The sequence below is a fragment of the Lagenorhynchus albirostris genome, chromosome 15 (assembly GCF_949774975.1).
Source record: "Lagenorhynchus albirostris chromosome 15, mLagAlb1.1, whole genome shotgun sequence".
Lineage (NCBI taxonomy): Eukaryota > Metazoa > Chordata > Mammalia > Artiodactyla > Delphinidae > Lagenorhynchus > Lagenorhynchus albirostris.
The window spans coordinates 59,281,723-59,306,605 of NC_083109.1; the positions used below are offsets into that span (position 1 = coordinate 59,281,723).

At 43.6% G+C, this 24,883-nt stretch overlaps 2 protein-coding genes across 5 annotated transcripts in view; both read left to right on the forward strand.

The window, feature by feature from the left end:
- The window catches only part of TNFRSF17 (TNF receptor superfamily member 17), a 70,182-nt gene extending 51,154 nt beyond the window's left edge, over positions 1–19,028 (forward strand). The window contains exons 1-4 of one of the 3 annotated variants that reach the window (XM_060125149.1): positions 15,314–15,332; positions 16,408–16,629; positions 16,984–17,115; positions 18,620–19,028. In XM_060125149.1, the coding sequence (XP_059981132.1) occupies positions 16,512–16,629; positions 16,984–17,115; positions 18,620–18,909 (540 nt within the window). In that variant the 5' untranslated portion in view covers positions 15,314–15,332; positions 16,408–16,511 and the 3' untranslated portion in view covers positions 18,910–19,028. Of the gene's footprint in view, positions 1–15,313; positions 15,333–16,334; positions 16,630–16,983; positions 17,116–18,619 lie in introns of those variants that run through there. The other 2 variants (XM_060125148.1, XM_060125147.1) reach the window with 2 other exon arrangements.
- Positions 19,029–22,505: 3,477 nt separating this feature from the next.
- The window catches only part of SNX29 (sorting nexin 29), a 554,801-nt gene continuing 552,423 nt past the window's right edge, over positions 22,506–24,883 (forward strand). For both annotated transcript variants that reach the window (XM_060123064.1, XM_060123065.1), the window contains exon 1: positions 22,506–22,577. In XM_060123064.1, the coding sequence (XP_059979047.1) occupies positions 22,571–22,577 (7 nt within the window). In that variant the 5' untranslated portion in view covers positions 22,506–22,570. The remainder of the gene's footprint in view (positions 22,578–24,883) is intronic.

The following is a 24,883-nucleotide window of genomic DNA, read 5'->3' on the forward strand; positions in this document are numbered from 1 at the left end:
TTTCCTTTTGCTGTAGACATTAGTGGGAAATTGGTGAAATCTGAATAAGGTCTTAGATGATAGTATCAGTATTAATTATTATCAATATTAATTTCCTGATTTTGACAATCATACTGTACCTATGTGATAGAATGCCTGTTTGTAGGGAAGACACATTGAAGTATTTAAGGGTGAAGGAGTATCATGTCTGAAAGTTGCTTCCTAAATCGTTGATAAAAATGACAATAATTATGCATATAAATAGAGAGCATGCTCTAGCGAGAGGAAGGTTACAGAGCAAGTGTAAAATGTTAACATTTCTATAAGTATGAAATTATGTCAAAACATAAAGTTAAGGGAATGCCCTGGTGGTCCAGTAGTTAGGACTCAGCGCTTTCACTGCCAAGGGCCTGGTTTCAATCCCTGTTCGGGGAACTAAGATCCCACAAGCTGTGTGGTGCGGCCAAAAAAAAACCCCCAAAACAAAAAACAAAACAAAAACAAAACAAGAAAAACGCACATAAAGTTAAAAACAAAACAGCATAGATAGGGAAAAGTCTGCCATCATAAATTCAATGTTGATTTCACTACAGTGAGTTTTCTGAAAAGTATTTTTCAGGTAAGATGTACTTTTTATCACATAATGACAATTATCATTGTATTTTCTTTATTCTGTGAAGGGATGCATTAATTAAACATTTCTGCTAACGTTAACTGTGTCAAAGAAAATATATAGCAAGTTGCTTTTTTCAAATGCCTAATGCATTTAGGCATTTTTGTGCATATTTTGGGTGGTATACTTGTTTCCACTCAGCCTGAGAGGTTTGGGTTTATGGGGCTTACAAAATACCCCACGATACTGATAGAAACAAAAAATTTATGAAACTAGGAAAACTCAAGAATTGGTTTCTACCAAGAGAGAATATTTAACTAAATAAAAATTGATGTGCTTTTATCAAGTCTTTCCAAAGCAACCAACTTAGTTTTCATATACACACTAACTCTTCTTATTTTTCACATTTTCACTGGTTTATGTGATATTTACACAAACAATTACAAGAACAAGTACAAATGTAAATAGGTTTGGAAACACAGACAGTTAACTTTTGGGATAAGCATAGAGCTCAACTAATAGGAACAAACGTTCACCTACGTGTGATAGCTCAGTATCTCCTCCCATTCTTGCTGTGGGCATCACACTGACTGGTGAGAGCTGATTAATCCAGCTAGAAAGGTAATTGTAGATCATTAAAGAAAATTCATGTTTTATTAAATAGTATGCATTTACTGTACTTTGATTAATCATTCTCCTACTGATGGGCATTTCACCAATATACTCTAGGCCCTGATAAGACAGTGTGTTGTAGTTATGACCCATCTCTACGGCAAAACAGCTAACAAGAGGGGAAAGGGAAGTGGTCCCTGATGCTATCTCATTCAGGGGTTTTCAGTGTTCCAAGGTTGGCAAATTCAGCATGATTATTTAAAGAGCCTGTTGGTAACATTTTCAGTTGATGGGATTGATTGTCTATCAGAGAAAGCCAGAAATAGCTCAATTGTATTGGTAGGACTCTTTAAGGTGCAAGAGATAGAAAAGAAACTCACATGTATTTAAAGGAAAAGGAATTTATTGGCATATATATCTGAAAAGTCTGTGACTTTAGGCACTGCCACCTCCAGGAGTTCAAATTGGTAAACATTTCCATTAAATGTATCTCTTCCCCCCAAATACTGAGATTCATTAAAGGGAGTGAATCATTTACTGGCTGGAGAAATAACACTGATTAGTCACAAATGCCTGTACATTTTAGCCTATGGTGTGTACATCTCTAACAGCATTTCCCAAAATGGGTTCCTTAGGACATCAGTTCTGTTAATGGATGTTCTGTGAAAAGGGGTCCATGATCACATATGTTTGGGAAACACTGAGCTCCGCAGTATTCTTTATGCAGAATATTCACAGAATATTTAATATATTGTCGATGAAAAATTAATCATCCAATATAAGAAAGAAATGGAAAATCTTATTCGAGCCAAATTTGAGGATTATAACCCAGGAAAAGCATCTCAGAAAGCTCTGAGAACTGTTCCACCTGTTAGAAGTGAAAGCACAGTTATGTTAGTTTTTTGAGACAGGGGGCTGTACATCAAATCATATATTATTGACAGTTTACATAATCCAGATCTAAGCATCATTGTGATGGGTCATGTGACCCCTCACAAGCTCAAGAGGAATGTCATCTTTTAAGTTGTCTTGGTGATGCTGGGAGCATGTTGCTCTTTATGGTTGAGCAGGTATTGCTGCTGATGGGGAGGTTTGGTCAATGCATAATGCAGAGACACAGTGCACAGTAGAAGGGAGAGAGGTGGCCAAAGGGCAGGCAAGAATGTTTTATGTTTAAATTTTTCTTGTCTTGGCATAAAATATGAATTTTATTTCACAATGTACATTTGCATTACAAGTCTACAATATGTGGCATACGTCATTTTCTTACACTTTTTTGAATGTGAGATCTATTTCTCATGGAACATCTTTTGGGACTTAGTGTTCCTTAAAAGCCATTTCAGGAAACACTGGTCTCTGGCTATGGATAAGATACCCTTGGAGGTGAGGTAGTTGTGGAAACAAGGAATTGTTGACTAAGATGAAAACCATGGTGAATAATTAAATAAAATGATGGCAGTTCAAAAAGTTAAGCATAGGAACTTCCCTGGCAGTCCAGCGTTAAGACTCTGCACTTCCAATGCAAGGGGCGTGGGTTTGATACCTGGTCGGAGAACTAAGGTCCCACATGCCAAAAAAAAAAAGTTGTATGTAGAGTTACCATTTAGCCCAGAATTCTACTCCTGTGTATACACCCATGAGAACTGAAAATATATGTCCACATAAAGACTTGCACATGAATGCTCAAAAGCATTATTCATAATACCTAAGAAGTGGAAACAACCCAAATGTCCATGAACTGATGAATGGAGAAAGAAAATGGGTCTCGGGTGGATCAACAGAACATTATTCAGCCATCAAGAGGAAAGACATACTAACACCTGCTACAACACACATGAACCTTGAAAGCATTATGCTAAGTGAAAGAAGCCAGACGCAAAAGGGCGTATGTTGTATGATTCCATTTGTATGAAATGTCCAGAATAAGCAAGTCCATAGAGACAGAAAGCAAATTAGTGGTTGCCAGAGAATGGAGAGTGACTGCTAATGGGTAGGAGGTTTTTTAGAGGGTGATGCAAATGTTCCGGAATAAGATAATGGTGATTGATGTATAACTCTGTGAATATACTAAAAACCACCAAACTGCACACTTTAAGAGAATGGACTTTATGGTATGTGAACTCTATCTCCATAGAACTGTTATTAAAATAAAATCAGGTAAAACAATGACATGAACTGAAATTAAATTGAAATTTGTTTTCTTTTTTGGCCATGCCACATGTCTTGAGGGATCTTAGTTCCGCGACCAGGGATTGAACCTGGGCCCCGGCAGCGAAAGTGCCAAGTCCTAACCACTGGACTGCCAGGGAATTCCCTAAATTGAACTTCTAAATGACTGCCATCTATTGAGTCCATACTGAGTGCCAGGTACTGAGTTTCAGTGGTGTCCCAAGACAATTCCAAACAATATCAGTGATTGAATACTTTCCCTCTGGGTGGACCATTCCCACCTCACAGTCGCATCCCTGGTGTCCTAAGTATTTTGTCATTTAATCTTCACGACAACTCATGTGTCAGGTGATTTCATTATTGTTTCTTTTTTACAGAATGTGAAATAAAATTCATATTTTATGGCAAGACAAGAAAAATTTAAACTTTTTTGGGGACCCATGTGTGCCTCCTCCCTCTCCTTTAGTGTATATTGTGCATCTGCATTAACCAGACCTCCTTAGGAGATAACCTTCCTTCTTAATCTTGTAAGGGGCCCTGATGACCCATGACCTACCATTTAGTGCTTTATATGTGAGGTCTGGATTGTGTAAACTGTCAATAAGACGTTATTTGATTCTAACCCTTTGTCTCAAAAACTTATATAATTGTGCTTTGACCTCTAATGGGCGGAAGAGTCCTCAGAGCTTTCTGAAAGACTGTCTCCCTGATTACAATTCTTAGGTTGGCTCAAATAAAATTTTCTATTTCTTTCTTAGTTGGACTATTGATTAATTTTTTTCGTTGACACAGAGTAAGTAGCCAAATCTCCAAAGCTCCAACAAGTTAAAGAAATTTGACAAAGCCACGTGACTAGTAACAGGTGCTTTGCCAGGATCCTAAATCAGGATGTCTGACTCCATGATGTGGTAATTCTATGCAGGAACGTTCCCTGTGGTTTGAAGTCGCTCTTGCATCTAAACGAGAGCAAAGGTCAGGAAAAGAAAGTACTATGTATTAAAAAGGTGAATCAAAAGAAGATGCATGACAGGCACCTTTGCAGTCTGTGTCCTAGAGAGAGGGACAGTCACCTTGAGTCATGGTCATGGCAGGGATTCACTCTTCTCCCTCCCTCCCTTCCTTCCTTCCTTCCTCTATTTATACATACTTTTTGCCGGCCAGGGATTGAACCCACGGCCCCTGCGGTGGAAGCGCGGAGTTTTAACGGCTGGATCACCAGGGAAGTCCCCACTCTACATTTAATCAGAGGCATCTGTTCTGGGGCTTTCTACACCCCTGAGAGGAAACATTACGGAAGATGATTGTGATTAAATGGCAGTGCATATGTATCACAGAACACAACCACTGCTTGGGGCTTGGGATGCCTTCTCAAAGTCAATTTCCTCAGTGCATTTTTTTTTGGTTTTTTTTGGCTGTGTTGGGTCTTTGTTGCGGTGCGCGGGCTTATCGTCGTGGCTTCTCTTGTTGCAGAGCATGGGATCTAGGCACGCAGGCTTCAGCAGTTGTGGCACGTGGGCTCAGCAATTGTGGCCCGAGGGCTCTAGAGCGCAGGCTCAGTAGTTGTGGCGCACAGGCTTAGTTGCTCCACAGTATGTGGGATCTTCCCGAACCAGGGCTTGAACCCATGTCCCCTGCATCAGCAGGCGGATTCTTAACCACTGCGCCACCAGGGAAGCCCCCTCAGTGTGTTTTGTACCCAAATCTCCTTCATGAAGAAACTGAAGTGGAGCAGTTGTGAAACACACACTTTTGCTTTAGATGTTTGAATGACTTCACAACAGGAATGGAGGAAAGCCCAGTCTCACTCTGCTAATTAATTCATCAAATCACAAATGTGTAGGTTTTAAAATTATTTATAGCTTAAGAAAGAGTATTTTCCCAAAAGTACAGGAGAGAACGTAAAAGTTCTTGAACTTGACGGGAGAGAGAAACAACCATAAAATAATTATGCCATCTCTTTTTCTAAGCCATAGGATATTTATAAATAATTTTCTTGGCATGATACTCTTAACCTTTTTGAGGTACAATATGTCTAGGATATTAGACTCCATGTAATACCATTAAATATTTGTAGGTGATCATTGATTGGTGACAAGGTACAAATTGTATTAACAATGATTCTGATATTCACCCAGGTGATGTGGAAGTTGTAGATTATGGAACTACTCAAACTTCAAAAATATTTATCAAACAACATGTATGACGAGCCACTTAGAGATTATTTCTATGTTCTAGGCCCTGTAATAATTGTATTATATAGATTGCTTTGCAATAGTCTTACAACAGCCTTATGGGGTAGATGTTGGCCCCTTTGCAGAGGCGAAGAAATTTGCTCAGGTCAGACATCTAAAAGGTGACAACAGCTGGAATGTAACCAGGCCTGCCTGATTCTAAATGCTATGATCTTCACCTGTATACCACACTGACTTTATTCTATATGTCATTGGTTAAGATTTTAAATAAGGGACTTCCCTGGTGGTGCAGTGGATAAGACTCCGTGCTCCCAATGCAGGGGGCTGGGGTTCAATCCCTGGTGAGGGAACTAGATCCCACATGCATGCCACAACCAAGAGTTCGCATGCCACAACTGGGGAGCCTGAGAGCCGCAACTAAGGAGCCCGCCTGCTGCAACTAAGACCTGCTGCAACCAAATAAATAAATATTTAAAAAGATATTAAATAATTTTTATTTGAAATAACATGGTGTATAGATGGATTTTGTTGGATTTAAACCTAAGGTATCTCAAATTGTGTGCTACTAATAAATACTATTACTGTTCCAAGTACTTTACACTTAAAAAAAATCACTTGAAAATGCCTATTTAAAATTTTATAATTAAAATAACTTTTTTATTATTGTAAAAGTAATATATATTTAGTGGGAAAAATTAATTAATACAGACAAAAATAAGAATCACCCATAAAAGGATACTCAGAGATATGCTTTCTTAATACCTTGGAATAAAGTCTTTCATATACTTTTTTTTTTTTTTAAATACATGGACTCCCGTATTTTTTTAAAATTTATTTTTATTTATTTATTTTTGTGTTGGGTCTTCATTTCTGTGCGAGGGCTTTCTCTAGTTGCGGCAAGCAGGGGCCACTCTTCATCGCGGCATATACTTTTTTTTTTTTGCGGTACACGGGCCTCTCACTGTTGTGGCCTCTCCCGTTGCGGAGCACAGGCTCCGGACGCGCAGGCTCAGCGGCCATGGCTCACGGGCCCAGCAGCTCCGCGGCATGTGGTATCTTCCGGGACCGGGGCACAAACCCGTGTCCCCTGCATCGGCAGGCGGATTCTCAACCACTGCGCCACCAGGGAAGCCCCGGCATATACTTTTAAACTAAAATTTTAAATTTCATAGTATAAAACTTTCATAACATATGCAAAATAGAAAAGATATTATAATGAACCCTAGATACCCATTATCCAATTCAAAAAGCAGTTTCCCCTCATAAGAAAGGCCCTTGGAAATCATGCAGGGCTGCTCCCCAAACAATCCTGTAGGCTGATGGCTGTGTGGGTGACCCCTGGGAGCCCGCCTGCCGGACTATTCCAGCTGCTACTGCTCACCATTGCTTTCCCACTGAGACTTGGCTTCCCCGGGCTGCCCCCAGCCAGGCCCGAGCACGGCCAGGGGACTAGTGCATTGGGCCCATTCCTGTGAGACCCAGGACTCCTCCATGAGCAACTTTGGCTCAAGAACTACCCCCCCCACCCCCACCCCAAATCAGCGTGACCTTGCCCTGCAGCCTGAGACACTTGCTACCCAAGTCCCTTCCTTGCCCTTCTCCTTCAGTGGTGTTAGACCTGCATTATGGTCTGAAGGTTCTTCCCCCTTCTCTGGCTCCCTCCCTGTGTTCTTCACAAGTGTTTTCCCCCCTCAAAACCTGTCGCAATCTAATTCCATCTTGGTGACTGCTTCTCAGAGGGCCCCCAACTAACAGAGGAGTTTCTTTCCCCTGTACCCTCCACCCTCACTCACCTCCTTTCAGGCTCTCTCAGCACCGTGCTTTTTCCTTAATAGCACTTTCACAATTGTAGGTACTTTATTTATTAGTTTCTTTTTTTTTCTGTGTCCCCCATCAGACTGTAAACCCCGTTAGGGCAGGAACCACATCTAAAATGAACTCACTGGTGTACCTCGGTGCCTGGCATAGTGCCTAGTACATAGTGGACACACAATCAATATTTATGGAATGGGAGGATTTGTTTCTGCTTCTCAAGTCATCTAATGATGCAGGCAGCACTATCAGCAAGCTGTGTCCTGTGGTTTTTGGTATTTACAGTGGAGACAAAAAGTGTCACGAGGAGAAGTCAGTGGTTGAAAAACAAGAAATCAAACTTCCCTGATATGACGAGTCTTAGAATTGCAAACAGTCAGGACGCCCTGGAAATCAGTGAACCCACTTTGAAAAGTTCTAAAGAGCTGTCATTTCTGATAGGGCTGAGGGATGGCAGGAGTTCAGAGGAGCAGGTCTTCAAAGGGAATCTTCTTGGAAGACTAACAGACGGCCTTGAGACTTGGCCCCATATCAAATTAGCCTTTTCATGTCCATGAGCAGACAGGCTTCTGAGGGATGTGCAGAGATCTGAGTATGAGGGAGAGATGGGAGGCGAAGGTCTTTGCATTGGAATCTGCCATCGCAGGATTCGCCCAGCAGGAATGCTTCCTTAGAACCTGGCTCTGAGCTGTTTCATCTCCTCCACCTCCCCTTAGCACAAGCCCAGACTCCCCCAGGCTCTGTTTCAAGTTGAATAAGAAACCAAATCATTGGCAGTTTATGAGTACACCAGAGGGCCAGTGTTTCTGCCTTAATGTTCACTGTTACTTTGTGTCCTTGTTAGTTTTGTGTTCTTTTAAGGTTTCTTTCATTTTGGACTGCAGTACACTAGCAGAAGTTTGTTTGGAAATATTTAGTGCTCATAAAGAAGTTTTCAGTGGTAGTGAAGAGGCAATGCTGCACAATGGTTAGTACCATGGCTCTGGACTCTGTTTCAGTCAGGATAGACGAGGTTGTGTTGTAGTAACAAACATCACCCAGATCTCATTCATGCAACGTGTCTCAGGAGGCATGGGTTGCTATCACAAAATATCATAGGCTGGGTGGATTAAACAACAGAAATTTATTTCTCACCATTCAGGAGTCTGGAAAGTCCAAGATCAGGGTGTCAGCAGATTTGGTGTCTGATGAGAGCTCCCTTCCTGGGTTGCAGTTGGCTGCCTTCTCCCTGTGTCCACCTATGACACTCGAGTGCTTGAGAAAGTTCTCTGGTGTCTATAAGGCATTGATTTCATCATAAGGGCCTCCTCTCTCATGACCTCATCTAAACTTAATCATCTCCTAAAGGCCTCACCTCCAAATACCATCATTTTGGGAGTTAGGGCTTCACCAAATGAATTTGGGGGCACAAACATTCAGCCCATAACCTCCCACTGGGTCAGCTGGGGCTGTGCTTCTATTATCCTCCCATTGGAACCCAGGCCCACGGAGCTGTCACCAGCTGGGGCATTGCTCTTCAACATGGCAGAGAGAAAGAGAATGTGGTTGAATTAAGCACTAGTCTCTGTCTTCAAGTGACACATGTCCCTTCTGCTCACATTCAAAAACAAGTTACTCATCTACGTGTAACTTCAAAGAGGGGCATGGAAAGTGCAATCCTGCCTTGTGCTCAGAAGGAGAGAACTGTATTCTTAGGAACAGCTCCCATGATCACCAGAGTTACACAGTCTAGGTGTTGTTGTGAAGATATTTTCTAGACATGACTCACATTCAAACCAGTGGACTTTGAATAAAGCAGATTACCCTCCATAAAGTGGGTGGGCCTCATCCAATCAGTTGAAGGCCTTAAGAGCAAAGACTGAGGTTTACTCTCCCTCCAAAAAGTTTTGGCCTCAAACCTGCAACATAGAAACCCTAGAATTTCCAGCCTGCCTTGCTTGCTCCCTGGATTTTGGACTCAATACTGTAACATCAACGCTTCCCTGCATTTTTGGCCTTCTGGGTTCTGCCCTGTGATTTTTGGACTTGCCAGCTCCCACAGCTGCATGAGCCAATTCCTTGAAATTTCTCTCTCTCTCTCTCCCTCTCATCTCTTTATCTATCTTCCTTTCTGTCTCCTATGGGTTCTGCTTCTCTGGAAAACCTTGATTAATACATAGTTATACCCCAATTATAGAGTTAACCCCACAACCTGTCAACATCCAGTCCAGAGCTAAGCCTGTTTTGTTGCACCGGCTCCCAAATCACCTAATCCAAATCCAGATCCTGTAATAAGAACTGTCTAACCTTCTCTAATTAAAGGAAGCACTAAATAATGATTCTCAGAATAATGTGTCATAATAAATAGCATGTACATCCACCAAAGTAAATGACATTAAAACATCTAGATGTTGATGCAGTATTGCAATGATATTTGAATTTCTGGAAGCTATTTTTCTACTTTGGGAAAAGGTAAGGGTTTTGGACTGATCTTGTAGATTTCCTATAGGCCACTATGCCTGCTCTGTGCTACACATCAGACATCCTGTAAAAAGAGAATGCTCACTTTTGCCTGCTACTCATTACCTTAGTACTAACCCCTTGCCTTAACCCATCTTTCAAACTTAAACACATTCTGCCTTCCACCCTTGCAGTGCCCCTTTGCTTCATCATCCCTTGAAATTCTAGCATTTTAATTAATTTGTTTGAAATTCCAGCAATTAATGCATAATATTGGTTTCCTGACTTTGGTTTGGGGATGATCCCATTTCTGTGGGGTCTCCCCCCGGTTATACTGCTCTAACTAAACTTGGGCAAACAACCTTCCCAGAGGTTGAATGGCTCTGAGCTTCCTGTTAATGATAACAAAATCACTAAAGTTTGCTGAGCACTTCCTCTGGTCCATGAACTGTGCTCATAAATTATTTCCACATAAATTTATTATTTTTAAAAATAAATTTATTTATTTATTTTTGGCTGTGTTGGGTCTTCGTTGCTGCACGCAGGCTTTCTCTAGTTACAGCAAGTGAGGGCTACGCTTTGTTGCGGTGCGCGGACTTCTCATGGTGGTAGCTTCTCTTGTTGCGGAGCACAGGCTCTAGGCGTGTGGGCTTCAGTAGTTGTGGCACGTGGGCTCAGTAGTTGTGGCTTGCAGGCTCTAGAGCGCAGGCTCAGTAGTTGTGGTGCATGGGCTTAGTTGCTCCGCAGCATGTGGAATCTTCCCAGACTGGGGCTTGAACCCATGTCCCCTGCATCAGCAGGATTCTTAACCACTGCGTCACCAGGGAAGTCCTGCACATAAACTTATGAGTTCTAGAGATTATCTTACTTAATCCTGGCAACAATCCCAGGAAGTTGATATATTATCAAGGACATTGTTACAGATAAGGAAACTGAGGCTCAGAGAGGTTAGACCACTTGCCCAAGGCCACACAGGATCCACTGTGGTGAAGCTGGGCTTCAGATTTTTCTGGCTCCAAAACTTGTGCCTTAATCATAATGCTGTGCCACTCTGCGGGCAGGATCTGGACAGTTCTTAGTGAATAATTTCAACTGTAGGTTCAAGACAACAAGATTAAAGAGATGTATCAGTCAAGGATGGTCAGGGGAACTGAGCCACCATGAGTGGTGCAGTGTAAGGGACATAGAGTAGGAATCAGACCTTCCACATTGTGAGAGGAGCTGGGGAGGTGAGGACCAGTGGAATCACCGACCAGTTGATCTGAGAAGTCGGGAACATCCAGTTGCTAACAGAGGGCCGTGAGGGAGAGCTTGTACAGTTGTCTGTGGCCCCCGCCTCTGTGAATCAGCAGGTAAGCTGATGGCAAGATGGTGGGGCTGGGGCTGCTGTTGTTCAGCAGGGCCAGCAGGTGGGAAGAAGAGCTGGAGGTAGAGCAAAGGAGAATGAGGATGTACCTGAACCCATTAGGCATCTTTGTGACCATCCGTCACTGCATGTGACTGTGATGTCCTTCGGAGAACAGTGGCTGCTGCTTCCCATCCGCTTTCCCAGTCTCATTCATGTTCCTCTGTTGGCCAGCTCTATCCTGGAGCCGTGCAGGGATGGGGATTCTGGGAGACACAGCTCCCACAGTAACCAGGTAGCACAGCATAACACAGAGGTTATTCAAGGAGGTCAACAGAAGGCAAGGATTGGATGTGTAGTCAAGGGCCTTGTGATGGTTAATTTTATGTGTCAGTTTGATGGGGCCCAGATATTTGGGCAAAGATTATTCTGGGTGTGTCTGTGTGGGTGTTTTTGGATGTGATTAGCATTTGAATGAGTACACTGAGTAAAAGTAAACTGCCCTCATGCAGAGAGTTGAAGATCTGCCTGACTATTGAGCTGGGACACCAGCCTTTTCCTGTCTTCAGACATTGAAACATCAGCTCTTTTTGTGTCTCGAGCTTGCTGGCTCTTGGACTGGAACTCACACCATTGGCTCTTGAGCTGGAACTTCAGACTTGGACTGAAACTACACCATCGCTGTTGACTTTCCTGGGTCTCCAGCTTGCCAACTGCACATTTTAGGACTTCTCAGCCTCCATAATTGTGTGAACCAGTTTCTTAGAGGAAATCTCTCTCTATATGTACATTCTGTTGGTTCTGTTTCTCTGGAGAACCCGGACTAATGCAGGTCTAGATTTCCCTCTCCAAGTGAAAAATCTACTAAAGTCCTGGGAAGAACTTGTGTACTGTTGGTTTAGAGTTAAGAGCTAAAAGGTCAAAGTGTTCTGGTGTGAAAGCTTGCTGGTAGTTTAGTAATTTGGATAAAGGATCTTTTAAATGGATGGAATTTTCCTTGCAGAACACGCTAATGGCTTTGGAAGTTTGAGGCAGCGTCTCTTCGCTTCTTTAGAGCGTTGAGTGACTGCTGAAGCTTGATGCTGACTTGGGGATTGGTTTTCCTCCCTGTTCTTTCTGTGTAGAGCGAGGTCAGACCCAGCACTCTTTTGGTGATGTTATCATATCAACAAACTTTATCACGAAACTTAAAAAAAAAAATTCTTGCTTTAAAACCATGCTCCTTCTGTTTTACTGTCTCTATGCTAAATCCCCAAATCACAGCCTTTGAGAACTGGAGGAAATTGTGGAGATAATCTGGCCTGATTTTTCCCAAATTATGTTCCATAAAACATATATTCCTAGATGTTCATAGGTGGCCCTTGAAAAAAGGAATTCAATGACCAAGTAGGTTTGAAAAGACTGCATACATTCTTTCCCTTTTGAAGAATCCAAATGCACTTTGATAAAGTTTGAGATGCCTCTTAGACTTGAAATGGATGTACCAAGTAGGCAGTTGGTAAATAGGTTTGGATTTCAGGGCCAAGGTTGGAGTTGGATATATAGATTTGGAAGGTAACACGTTTCAAACCATGGGAGCAGGGAATTCCCTGGTGGCCCAACTCTGCGCTTCCACTGCAGGGGGCATGGGTTTAATCCCTGGTTGGGGAACTAAGATCCCGCAAGCCACATGGCATGGCCAAAAAAACAAAAACGAAAACAAAACAAAAAACAAAAATCAAGCAAACAGTAAAACATGGGAGCAGATGAGATGATGAGGGAGAGTTTAGGAGGAATTAGTGTGTGAGGGCTGCAAGTGCTGCAGCTCTCTGTGACCATGAGGAAAATACCTGGGAATGGAGCCAAGACCCAGAAGATGGCATTGCTGAGGCAAGTGACAGAGAGAAACTTGGTCAAAAGTCGAGCTACTAAGGCTGATTTTACCGTTGGACTTTTCAGCAATAATACCAGTAAATTCTTTTTGAACTTCAGTGTTTATGTCATTTCTTATGGAAAGAGTCCTGACTAGTATGACATCTCCCAAATCCTTTTGCACACTTATCTCTATCTGTCTGTGTTTCCCCACCTCCTTCCCTGTCATGGAGGAGAAGCAGCTGACCCTAAGATGCCAGAATTCACCAGTCACCCCTATCCTGAGGAGCAAAGGGGAAGGCCCTCAATCAGTGTCTATTGTCGACATTTCAGGCAAGAGTGGAGGAATTAGTTAAGAATGGGATAAAACGGTTAAGGATTTATTTTTATTTTTGGATTGTTAGCAACCAACCCAAACTGACTCTGGCTAACTTAAGCCAAAATGGGATTTTATTGGAAGGATCACAGGTTTTCCTCACAGAATCAAAGAGAGAGCTGAACAAGCTGAACAGCAAACCTGGGGAAGGGGAGGGACCAGAGCTACCCTGGGGAGTCTCAGCAGGATGGCATCACCACCCTTTCTGGGCCGCCCATCCATTGATGTGGTACAGCTCCAAGGCCTGTGCTCTCTGGTTCAAGCTTGATACAACTGGGGGAGAGGAGATGCTTGTGGGGAGAGAGCCTGAGGCAAGATGAAGCCTCCCGGCCTGATCCCTGGAAGCCCACCCAGCACGTCTGAGAGGCTTGGCAACATGCCAGGAGATGTCTCAGGTGACCTCTCTGAGGATGGAGCCATTCCTGGGCTTCTTCAAGATGCCCGAGGCCTACAAGGGATTACGAGCAACCTCGGCAGGGCTTCACTGCAGGCCTTCACTGCTCGTAAGGCTCAGTGAGGGTGCCGGGGAAGGGCTTCCTTGGTGCTCTGGCTTTCAGGCCTCACACTGTCTCAGACTTTGCCCATCACTGGTTTCTCTGACTTCTTTAATCTTTACTCTTCCCCCCTTAGCCTATGCTCTTCATCTTTGGGAAACTTTTCTTTCACTCTGCTCTTTTCCCTCCTCCAAGCTCCCCAGTTGCTGTAGACTGAATGTTTGTGCCCCCCGACCCCACATTCTTACGTTGAAACCTAATCCCCAGTGTGATGGCATTTGGAGGTCTTTGGGAGATTATTAGGTTATGAGGGTGGAGCCCTCATGAATGGGATTAGTGTCCTTATAAAAGAGACTCCAGGGAGATCTCCTGCCCCCTCCACCATGAGAGTTTATAGTGAAAAGACAGCTAGCTCTCTGTGGGCTCTCACCAGACATCAAATCTGCTGACACCTTGATCTTGGATTTCCCAGCCTCCAGAACTGTGAGAAATATATTTTTATTGTCTGTAAGCCACCCAGTCGATGGTATTTTGTATAGCAGCCTGAATGGACTAAGACACCACCCTTTAAAAACATGATTCTTATTAAAAAAATAATCATTATTATTAAAAAAGTTATTCAAGCAGTACCAAAGATTTTTCAGTGAAAAGTAAGTTTTTAAAATTTTCTTCCACCCTGGACTTTATGTCTCTTGCCAGAGGCAGTGATTATTATCAGTCTCCTGAGTATCTTTCCAGACGTAGCGTATGTTTATATCTCTATATATAGACCCTACATATTTTATTTTGTAAACACAGGAGAGAAGATTATAAACACACTGTTCAGTACCTTGAATCTTCCACTTGGTGATGTATTGTTCATATCAGAGCACATTGGTCTCATTCTTTTTGATGGCTGTGTCATATTTTACAGTGGATTCCCCACTGATGGACAGGATCTTGTGAATACAAATGATGTTGCAGTGAATGTCCTTCTACATGGGACTGCAGGCACCTGAGCCAGTACATCTGTCAGAAACAGTAGTGCTTTCTTTTCCAAGAGATAGCGAAGCTCAGTTCTGGTTTCCACCAGACTTCCCAGGCGTGGCCCACCTTGGCTACCTCCTCTTTCTCTCCACTCCTTAAATACCTACAATATGCCCACTGACATACTCAAAGGCCACCAATGACCCCCTTCCTTAGTGCACCACCTCTGACTTTTCTGCAGAATTTGACCCTACTTCCTATCCTTTCCTGAAGCTCTCCTTGCTTGGCTGATAGGAGGGGTAATCTTTGTCCTCACCTATCTCTCATCATGCTTTTCCTGTGTCCTTTCCTGTCTCCCAAAGGTCACCATTTGGCAGGAGCATGAGGGCGTGGGACCTGCTGGGCCAGCCCTTTCAGCTCCTGGTTGTCCCACCCAGGGTGTCACACCCACCCGTTGACCTCACTGCCTGGACCCTAGAGGAATGTAAGATTTTGATTTATTTTTCAGTATGGTTAGAAACAAATGCATGTGATTCCATTTATGTAAAAAGGAAAATGGACCTCCCTATATATCTATCTATTTATCTGTCTATCTATCCCTCCATCCACCTACAGAAACTCTCCCAGGAGTTGGCCAAATAGAACACATTGGCAATAGCACAGAGAACGCTACTCAATACTCTGTAATAACCTTTACGGGAAAAGAATCTGAAAAAGAATAGATACAAGTATATGTATAACTAAATCACTTTGCTGTACACCTGAAACCAACACAACATTGTAAATCAACTATACTGTAATATAAAATAAAATTAAAATTAAAAAAAAACACACTGGCAGGCCTGTTTGCAAACTCTGTGTGATACACCAAATACTAACAGCGATTATTTCTGGATGCTATGATTGTGGATAATTTTTCTACATGCTCAACTGTTTTTTTTCTAAAATTTCAACAATGGAACATAGATATTAATAATATATTAATATTCATATATTATTATTATGTCCCAAACCTATCTTCCCCCCAACCCTCCTGCCAATTTAACTTTTACCCTAGAAATTCCTATTTGTCAGAATTCTGGGACTCTTCCTAGGTTTAAAACCTGGTAGGCATGCTTCGTATTCCTTCCCTCTCATATTCTATCTTCCTACTACACTTTGTGGTTATTCGAGTGAATTTCTATCTCCTCTGTTAGATTTTTAGTTCTTAAGGGACACAGACCTTGTCTTATCTCTCTCCCTGGGGCCCATCACACAGCACAGCTCACAAACAGATGCTCCCAAAATGGTTACTGAACCTCCTGCTTGATGCCTCAGGCTTGTTGACATCCTGCAACTGTCACCTGCCTGAGAAATTTCCTCTATAAATAAGCAGTTTCTGTTTCAGGTATAAACCATAGCCCTTGCTACATATGCCCCATCTCTTACCCCACCCAGGCCTCAAACTTAGAAACTGGAATTAGTGTTGGTATTCAAATCCTTAGCCATGGTACCAAGAGTCAGCCCCCATAAGAACCAAGTCATTGATGTGAAGTTCTTTTTTTCCCTCGACATTCTAGCAGCTGTCATTACATTTGCTGGGGAATTCTCGACGAGATTTTACTTGTCCTCCCATGCTGTTCTTTCTGTGGTTTCCTTGTTTCTTTTTGCGATCCGGTTCCAGATGGCTCAACAGTGCTTCCAAAATGAATATTTTGACAGATTGCTGCATGCTTGCAAACCGTGTCACCTTCGATGCCCTAATACCCCTCCTCTAATATGTCAGCGTTATTGTAATACAAGTAAGTAATACTGCTCGAACAATTCCTCATTGGTGTGAAGTCTTCTCTCTGTATTGACTTTATTCAAAGAAGAAATATTACGGGGAAGGTGGTGATATTTTCTGGATCAAAAAGAGGAAGAAAATTAGGCAATCATTTAAATGCCAACAGGAACGAACAATTATTCAGCACTGAACTCAATTTTATTCTGCAATGTTAACAACAGAGATTTTTTATCAGCTCTCCTAATTAAGTATGGTTTAGAATTTAAAAGTCAGTGCTGAGGAATGAGGGGAATTGGACGGCAAATAATCTTTACTTGATGTGGTTATGATGTTATCAGTTCATTATTTCTCTGACATTCTTTTAATTCAGTGAAAGGAACAAATGCAATTCTCTGGACCTGTTTGGGCCTCAGCTTGATCGTTTCTTTGACAGTTTTCGTGTTGATGTTCTTGCTCAGGAAGATGAGCTCCGAGCCATTAAAGGACGAATTTAAAAACACAGGTTGGTTTGATGGTTGATCTTTGAAATCTGTTTCCAAGAGGTGGCTATGGTGAATTTCAGTTCCTTTTCTTTTTTCATGTTGAGTATCTCATCTGGTAAGGGCCCTTCTTAGTGTGTTAGATGACAGGTTAAATGAACTCTTGGAAGAAGCGCGCTTTCTTTTCGATTTTTACACCTTCTTTGCTGATGTCCTACAATGTCAGCCTTCCCCAACATTTTTTCTGATTACTCTTTTGAAGTACTGAGGATTCCTTGGGAAACATCCATCTCTTTGACAAAGTTAGCACATTGATTAAACGTCATGCTATCAGAAACAGCTAGCCAGGTTTGGTACTATTGGGAAAAGTATATTTGGCAAGATCCGTGGCCATATTTTCATACAAATATAAGTGTTGTTTGCTTGAGTGAACATTTTACTGCGAAAAATGCTAGAAATGAATACCAGTTGCTCCTGGATTATGTAAACAATCATCTCAAAGATTTTTATCTTTATTAAGCAGTAGAGAACCAGTCCCAGAGAAGTGGATGTTCTACTTAAAGGCTTTGTAAGATAAAAATATTTCAGCACCTTTGCCCATGATCTAATTCCCGAACACTTTGCAGCCATTGCCCTATTTCTTTATGCGTGTATTTTCCATGCATAATCTGTAAAGCATCCACCTTATTTGCTTTCTAGTGCAGTAAAGGGAGGGAGATGGCTCTTCCATATGATTGACTCATTTCTCGTTTTTTGCCTGGGGTCTGAGAGACAGGTGGGGAGTGACTTTAGTGTGACGTTTTGGAAGATGGAGTTACACTGCAGAAGGTTGAGGAAGTAGTAAACGTGCCTTCATAGACACATATGGGGATGTAGTGGAGACTCCTTCCTTCTGTGATCATGACAGATTCATTTTAAAAAAAAAGTAATCTGCCACAAAATGCTCTGCAAGAGAAGCATCTTTACTGTGAATTCTAAAGTGTCACCCAAGACTGATTTTGGTGTGCTGTAACATATGGTAATTTGTCATTTCACATGTGTAAAAAGGCTCAGTACCTTAATGCATCCAAGGGCCAAGTGTGTGAGAAATGAACATAGTGGGCTGCTTGAGGCTTCGGCGATAGGGGAGCCCATGCCCTGCTTGAAGGAGACAGGTGCTATCGACTCCCAATTGTTTCCGTGTAGGAATGTTGGCTCCTAGTGGCCACATTTTGTTTTCTTAAAAAAAAAAAAAAGAGGCCAGTTGTCTAGATTTGTATGTAAAGTCTCTTGCTTTTCAAATGTGGGCCAATGTAAAACAGACAAGCAAACACTTAAAAACACTGTACGCCCTAAACCAAGCATGTCTTTGAACCCAATGTGGCCCACGGTCTGTCAGTTCATGACTTCTAGTGTAGGACCCACTTATTGGTTCTGTGGGAAGAGACACATCTCACGTTGCTTTGATCCCAGATGTGTGCTGTTAAGTCTGGCACAACCATGCGCCCTGAAAAGTTTAGGTTAACAGTTCTGTTTCTGCATAATCAGGACCGGCTCTCCAGAAGGATGCGAACGCAGACCTGTATGAGAGCGACGATGGCGGGACTGGTGCGGAAACTCTTCTTTCGAGAGGCCTTGGGTACACAGTGGAAGAATGTACGTGTGAAGACTGTGTCAGGAGCAAACCAAAGGTCGACTCTGACCATTTCTTTCCACTCCCAGCCATGGAGGAAGGTGCAACCATTCTTGTCACCACAAAAACAAACGACTACTGCAACAGCCTGCTAGCTGCCTCGAGTGTCACGGGGATGGAGAAATCAGTTTTCCCAGCTAATTAACCATTTCAATGGTATAGAGCTACTTGGAAAACCTTTTGTCAGAAGAAAAGGATGATGTGTCGGATCTGTTTAGGATGATTGTACTTATCAGTGGATGATATGGCTTTTTGTTCTCTAATTCTGGAAAATCTTTGTTAGATATATTTTTCTACCTTACTGTTGGGAGCTTAGCTGTGGAAACTTCCTTGGTTTCATGATTAAATTGACTCACTGAAAAAAAAAAGCACTGCAATGTGTGGATTCCATAGTCACACGTTTCTGTGGCTAGACCACTTCTCTCCTATACGTGTACACATACATTTCACGACAGACTGGATTTCTTTTTATTGTTAAAGGAAAGCAAGGTTATCCTATGTACTTTCTATCTACAGGAGAAGCCTAGAGCCAGCCACACTAATTCAGTGTGCAGTGCATGGCCAGTTCCTGACCTTGTGAGCTTTCAGCTTCATGGAGGCATCAGGCATTATTACAATCATATAAATAAACGTGTAGTTGCAAACTGTGATAAATGGGTACTAGGTATCGTTCTTGCATCTACACGCAGGTAATAAGGATAGCTAGCACTTATTTACCCTTACTAATGTGCTAGGGGTCGTTCCAAGTGTTTTACCTGTACTAACTCATTTAATATATACAACAAACCACAAGGTAGGTGGATCATTATTATCTGCCTGTTACAGATGATGACAGAAACAGAATCAGAGCAAGATCACATAGCCGGTAAATGGCAGGGCCAGATTTAAACCCAGACATTCTGATCTATTCCCTTTTTTCTCTTCACATCAATTTAATTCCATTTCTGAGTTTCCTCATCTCTTTGGGCTACAATCTTAGTCATTATTGGGAGAGGGCGGCCTTCCTTGGGTTGTGCAAAGGTCCTGAGCTGCTATGGAAAGGGCTGTGCAATAGGCAGTGCCCTCTGGTAATCTGTTGACTTTGATCATTGTTAAGATGCCCACTGGCACCACAGCAGAGACCCTCAAGGTCTTGGGGCTTTGTGGCTTTTGTGTCAGGTTTGGGGTATGGGGAAACTTGGTGGGAACTTTTTACCCACTCAGGGCCCATTATGGCTCCATTCCAGGCCTTTGAGGGCCATAGGAGACAACGCAGTATAGTGGTAAAGGCACTGGCTCTTTGAGTTTGACTCCAGACTCTATTACTAGGAAGTTATAGACATTGGGTAACTGTGAGAGTTACTTAACCACTCTAGGCCTCAGTTTCCCCATCTGTAAAATGGGGATAATTATAGTATCTATTTATAACGTTGTTTTAAGGATTAAATGAAAATATACACACACATACATTTATTATTTATTTATTCCCATGAAAAGTTTCTGGTTCATATTAAGTACTTTGTGTTAGTTAGGTTGCCATCATGGTTTTTATTAGTGCTTTGAGGTCTAGTCTCTTTGAGGGCAGGCACACACTCCTTTTCTGTTATATGGCCTGGGAATATTCCTCCTAGTTTCTCACAAGCCTTCTTCCTTCTCCCCTCACCCCCCTCAATGAGTTTAGATTTTTTTCAAAAGCCCAGAAGAGCTGCTGACCTTAGGCTTTTGATTCTTGGTCCTCCAGTACCAGGCTAAATCTCAGGAGGAAGGAATTACAATACTTAAAGGAGGGTGGCTGGTGGTGGAAAATGTAAAGCACCCTCTACAAGTTCAATAACCTATCCCATCTCAAGTGCCATGAAGAAAGGGTACAGGGCGCTAGGAGAAGGTATAACACGTATCCTCATGACAATTCCATGAAGCAAGTATGTGATGTCTCACCAAAAGTCACAGAGGCAGACAGACCTAAACTAGGCTTTCTGCGGGGGAGAGGAGGGATTCAGACACACTGACTCTTTAACTAGAATAACAAATTAGCAAAAACTACAAAGTACAATGTTGAAAATGGGGAAAACAACCCCCCAACCAAACACACAAGTATTTTCATTTTTACATTCTATCATAGTCCCTGCACATGGCTGTATTTTGACTTTGACACAATTGTAATCATGGTGTACAGACCATTTTGCATGGGGCTTTGTGTTTTGTTTTTTTTTTTTTGCCAAACCGTGTGGCATGTGGGATCTTACCAGTTCCCTGACCAGGGATCAAACCCATGCTCTCTGCAGTGGAAGCATGTAGGCTTAACCACTGGACCACGGGGAAGTTCCCTGCATGGGGCTTTTTTAAACTTATTCTATTATCACTGGCCTTTCCTCGCATTTCCATAACCTTTATAATTAGCACTTTAAACTACGAGATTCTTTGTGAGGTGGGCCATGATTTGCTTAGCTATTCTTCTGTAACCTGGCTTTGGTGCTTTTCATTTTTTCTCTATTATAAATAATGCTGCAGAGCATCCTTCTCCAAAGATCTCTTGATTTCTGCTGAATCCAAAAGGTAAATTTCCAGGGGCCAGAGAGTATGTGTTGAGAGGCAATGTAGTAGGAAGACCATGGGGATGTGGGTCACGCAGAACTCGGCTGGAATTCTGGCTCCATTTCCCCGTGGGGGCCTCAATTCACTGTTTTGTGGATCAAGACTTAGGAGTGGATCAATCGTCTCAGTCAGCATTGAAAAAAAGAAAAGGCGAAGAGAATACATTACCTACAGAATTGTTTTGTTAAACAGCTTCTTAAATGTATGTATTTGTGTACTGGGTTGTGGTGTAAAATGCATTTTCTTTTACTCTGGGTTGTGGGCAAAACAAGTTGGGAAAACACTCCTTTAACCTTTCTGAGTCCCCTTTCCCTTATCTGTAAAACGGGGCAGTAACCTGACCTTCTTTCAAACACGACCCATCTACGTTCACACCACTGCCACCACCCTAGCCCCAGGCACTAGTATCTCTTGCCAGACAATTGCAGTGGCCGCCTAACCAGCTGACCCTTCTCCACCCTGCCCCACTACAATTCATTCTCAACCCAGGAAGAGGAATCACCTTAAAATTCACATTGCATCACTCCCCTACTTAAATTCTATAAAGATTTCGCATTCCCTTATCTCCTTAGAGTTAGGCAGGAAGTCCAACCCATTCACCATGGTCTGCAGGGCCCTCCACCTACCTCTTCAGTCTCCTCTCTCACACCCTTTTCTCGCTCACCCTTTCACTCCAGTCAACCCCTCCTTCTGGAACACCCTTCCCATCGATCTTCCCGGGCCGTCTCCCTCTTACCATCCAGGTCTCTGGTCTCTAAAGTCGTCTCCAGAGAGTGGCCCCCCGGGACCGCCCACTTCCCCTGTCCCCACGCTTTGGCTCATTCCTCTTTTAAAATTTCCCCGTTCCGCTTCTAGCGCTCTCTGGAACCGCGTTGTCTCATTTCTCGTGGACACCGTCCCGTCTGGCTCCCCGACAGAGGTGTGAGCCCAGGATGGCGGGGAGGCGTCCCGTCCGGTCCCCGCCTTGCGGATCGCGAGGCGTCGCTGCGGGGGTCTCCGGTCTGCCTCGGGCGCCCAGCAGCCTCGGCTCGTGTAGCATCACCCCAACTCTGCCGCCCGGCACGGGTGTTTACGTTCCGGGTCGGGGGCGGGGCCGCGCCGGCTGGGCTGTACTTCCGGGGCGGGGCGGCAGGCAGGGCGGGGCGCGCCGTCTCCTGGCCTGTCTGGAGGGCGGCAGCGGCAGTGGCGGCAGTGGCGGCGGCACGGCAGGCACCGGCCCGGGGAGCGGCACCATGAGCGGTGAGTGGAGGCCTGGCCGCTGTCACCCGCCCAAGCCGCCCCGGCTCCCGCCGTACCAGCTGCACACTCCGGCCCCCGAGTCCCCGCGTCCCGCTCGCTCGCGGACCCCGTCCCATCGCTCCCAGTTTCCTGACCCCCATGTACGCCCAGTTCCTGGCTTCTGGTCACCTGCACTTTTCTGGCGTCCCCGGTCCAGGCACTCCTAGTCCCTTGACTCCTGTCCATCACTTACAACCAGCTCCTGGACACCTGTCCCCCAGATCCCCCAGTCCCTCCCAATCCTCCGACCCCCCAGTCCAGTTACCGACCCCCAGTTCTCAGACCTCCTGTGTCTCAGTCCCTCCTAACTCCTAGACTCCCTGAGTCCCAGTTCCAGTTACTGATCCCCCTGCTCCCCAGTCATTCCCACTACCCAGGCCCCTGGTCCCAGTCACTCCGATCTACACACAGGCAAAGAGTGTCTCATTCTTAGTTTGCTGCCCCCTGAGCCTTGTGTCCCCCGCTAGCTCTCGGTTTCAGAGGACGCTTGGTTCTCCTCATTTTCCCTCTCTGGTTCTGCTTCTTGTATTTTGGTTATTTTTTCATACTCCAGCTCCTTCCATTTCTTTTCCTAGCTCATTTGAGGTCTCCCTAGTCCTGCCCGGCAGCCCTTCCCCTCTTGTCCAATGCTGAGCTCATTTGGGGACCTCTGCCCTTCCCAGTCTGACCCTGTCCCTCCCACTGGGGAGTGGGGTGGTTTTGGTGGGAGGCTTGAGTTATGTGTGGACAGCTTGCCTTCAGTGTTTCTGAAGTTTAGTCCCTAGACTTGGATGCGTGTTCTCAGCCCTTTCCACTCATGAGGTCCGTTGGTGTTTTGGTGCTAAGTCATTCCTGGGTGTAGTATGTAGAGATGGGAGTGACTCAGGGAAGCCTCGCAGCTGCCCTGACTGGGATCTGGATTTACTTAGGAAGACCCGCCTACCCTCCTTCTGCCTGTTTTCCCCTCACTGTGGAATAGCCTCTACAGAATCCTTGCAACCAGCCCAGCTGGCCCTGGCCTTGGACTCAGGCATTTCTGGAGGTTGAGGCAGGGCAAGGTGAAGGCCATGTGTCTCTCTTCATCTTTAACTTCTAAGTTAACTCTGTGGATCACTTTCCATAACTTAGGTGCCTTTTGTTTTGCTATTCATGAGCAAGATTTGTGAAATTGATGGTCCTGATGCGGGAGCTGGGGAGGGGGGTTTTCCTGGGAGATGGTCCAGCTTCTGTTGTCAGATGATTTTTGGCCGCACTAGAGTTTCTGGTCCTTGAACATTAGTGATACCACAACAAAGATGCAATGAACTCGTTTCCACCCAGGAGGTAATACAGCCTGGAATAAGTGCAGACCTTGGGGGCAGACAGTTTGGGTTCAAATACTTGCTCTTCCACATAAACCTGTGTGATTTAGAGCAAGTTGCTCTGCCGTTCTGAAGTCTCAGCAAAATGAGGATAAATAATAGTACCTGTATCCTAGGCTTGTTGCAATGACTAACGTTACTCACGTAAAGCGATTGGTACTGTGCTCCTTACATGGTATGTAGTCAGGAACTTGAGAGCTGCTATTGTTGTTTCTGTAAGGACCCCTGTGGGGTTCAGGTGGGGTTGTTTTCTGGCCCAGCTCTGGGACAAGGGCTGGGGTAAGAACGCCCTGAGAAACTCTTCTTTTTAATGTGACCATGGAGTCTGCCTTGAGCTCACAGTTCTGGACCATTCTCTCTACTGTCTTCATTGGGAGCAAGTGAAATTGACAAGCCAAGGGAGCCGGACCAATGTATACTTTAAGGAGCAACTTAATATCAAAACTAAGGAAGTTTTAAAATTCAGTTAAAAAACTCATTAGGTCTAAGGTTAAACAAATTACAGAAGGAAACCAACACATGGCTCTTTTAGGAAAAACCATGAAGGGTGAAAGATTTCTTTTGGAAAGATTGTAATTGAGGGAGAAAAAGTGGTTGCTGAGGATTGGAAGGGGAAGTCCAAGGTATTTTCCATCTATGGGATTAATAATTGGCACATAAAATAATGTGGCATGGAAATATTTACTCTCTTTTGCTTTTTTTTTTAAAGAGAATTTCAAGCAAAAAAGAAAAGTGGAGAGAATAGTTTAATGAACAATTACCAACTCATGACACTTCACCCATATACCTGTCTACTTCCTACCTCTCTCCCCAGTTTATTTTGAAGCAAATCCTAGACACCCAGAAAATCCTATCATTTCTTCTTCTTTTTTTTTTGGCTGCGTTGGGTCTTCGTTGCTGTGCGCGGGCTGTAGTTGCGGTGAGCGG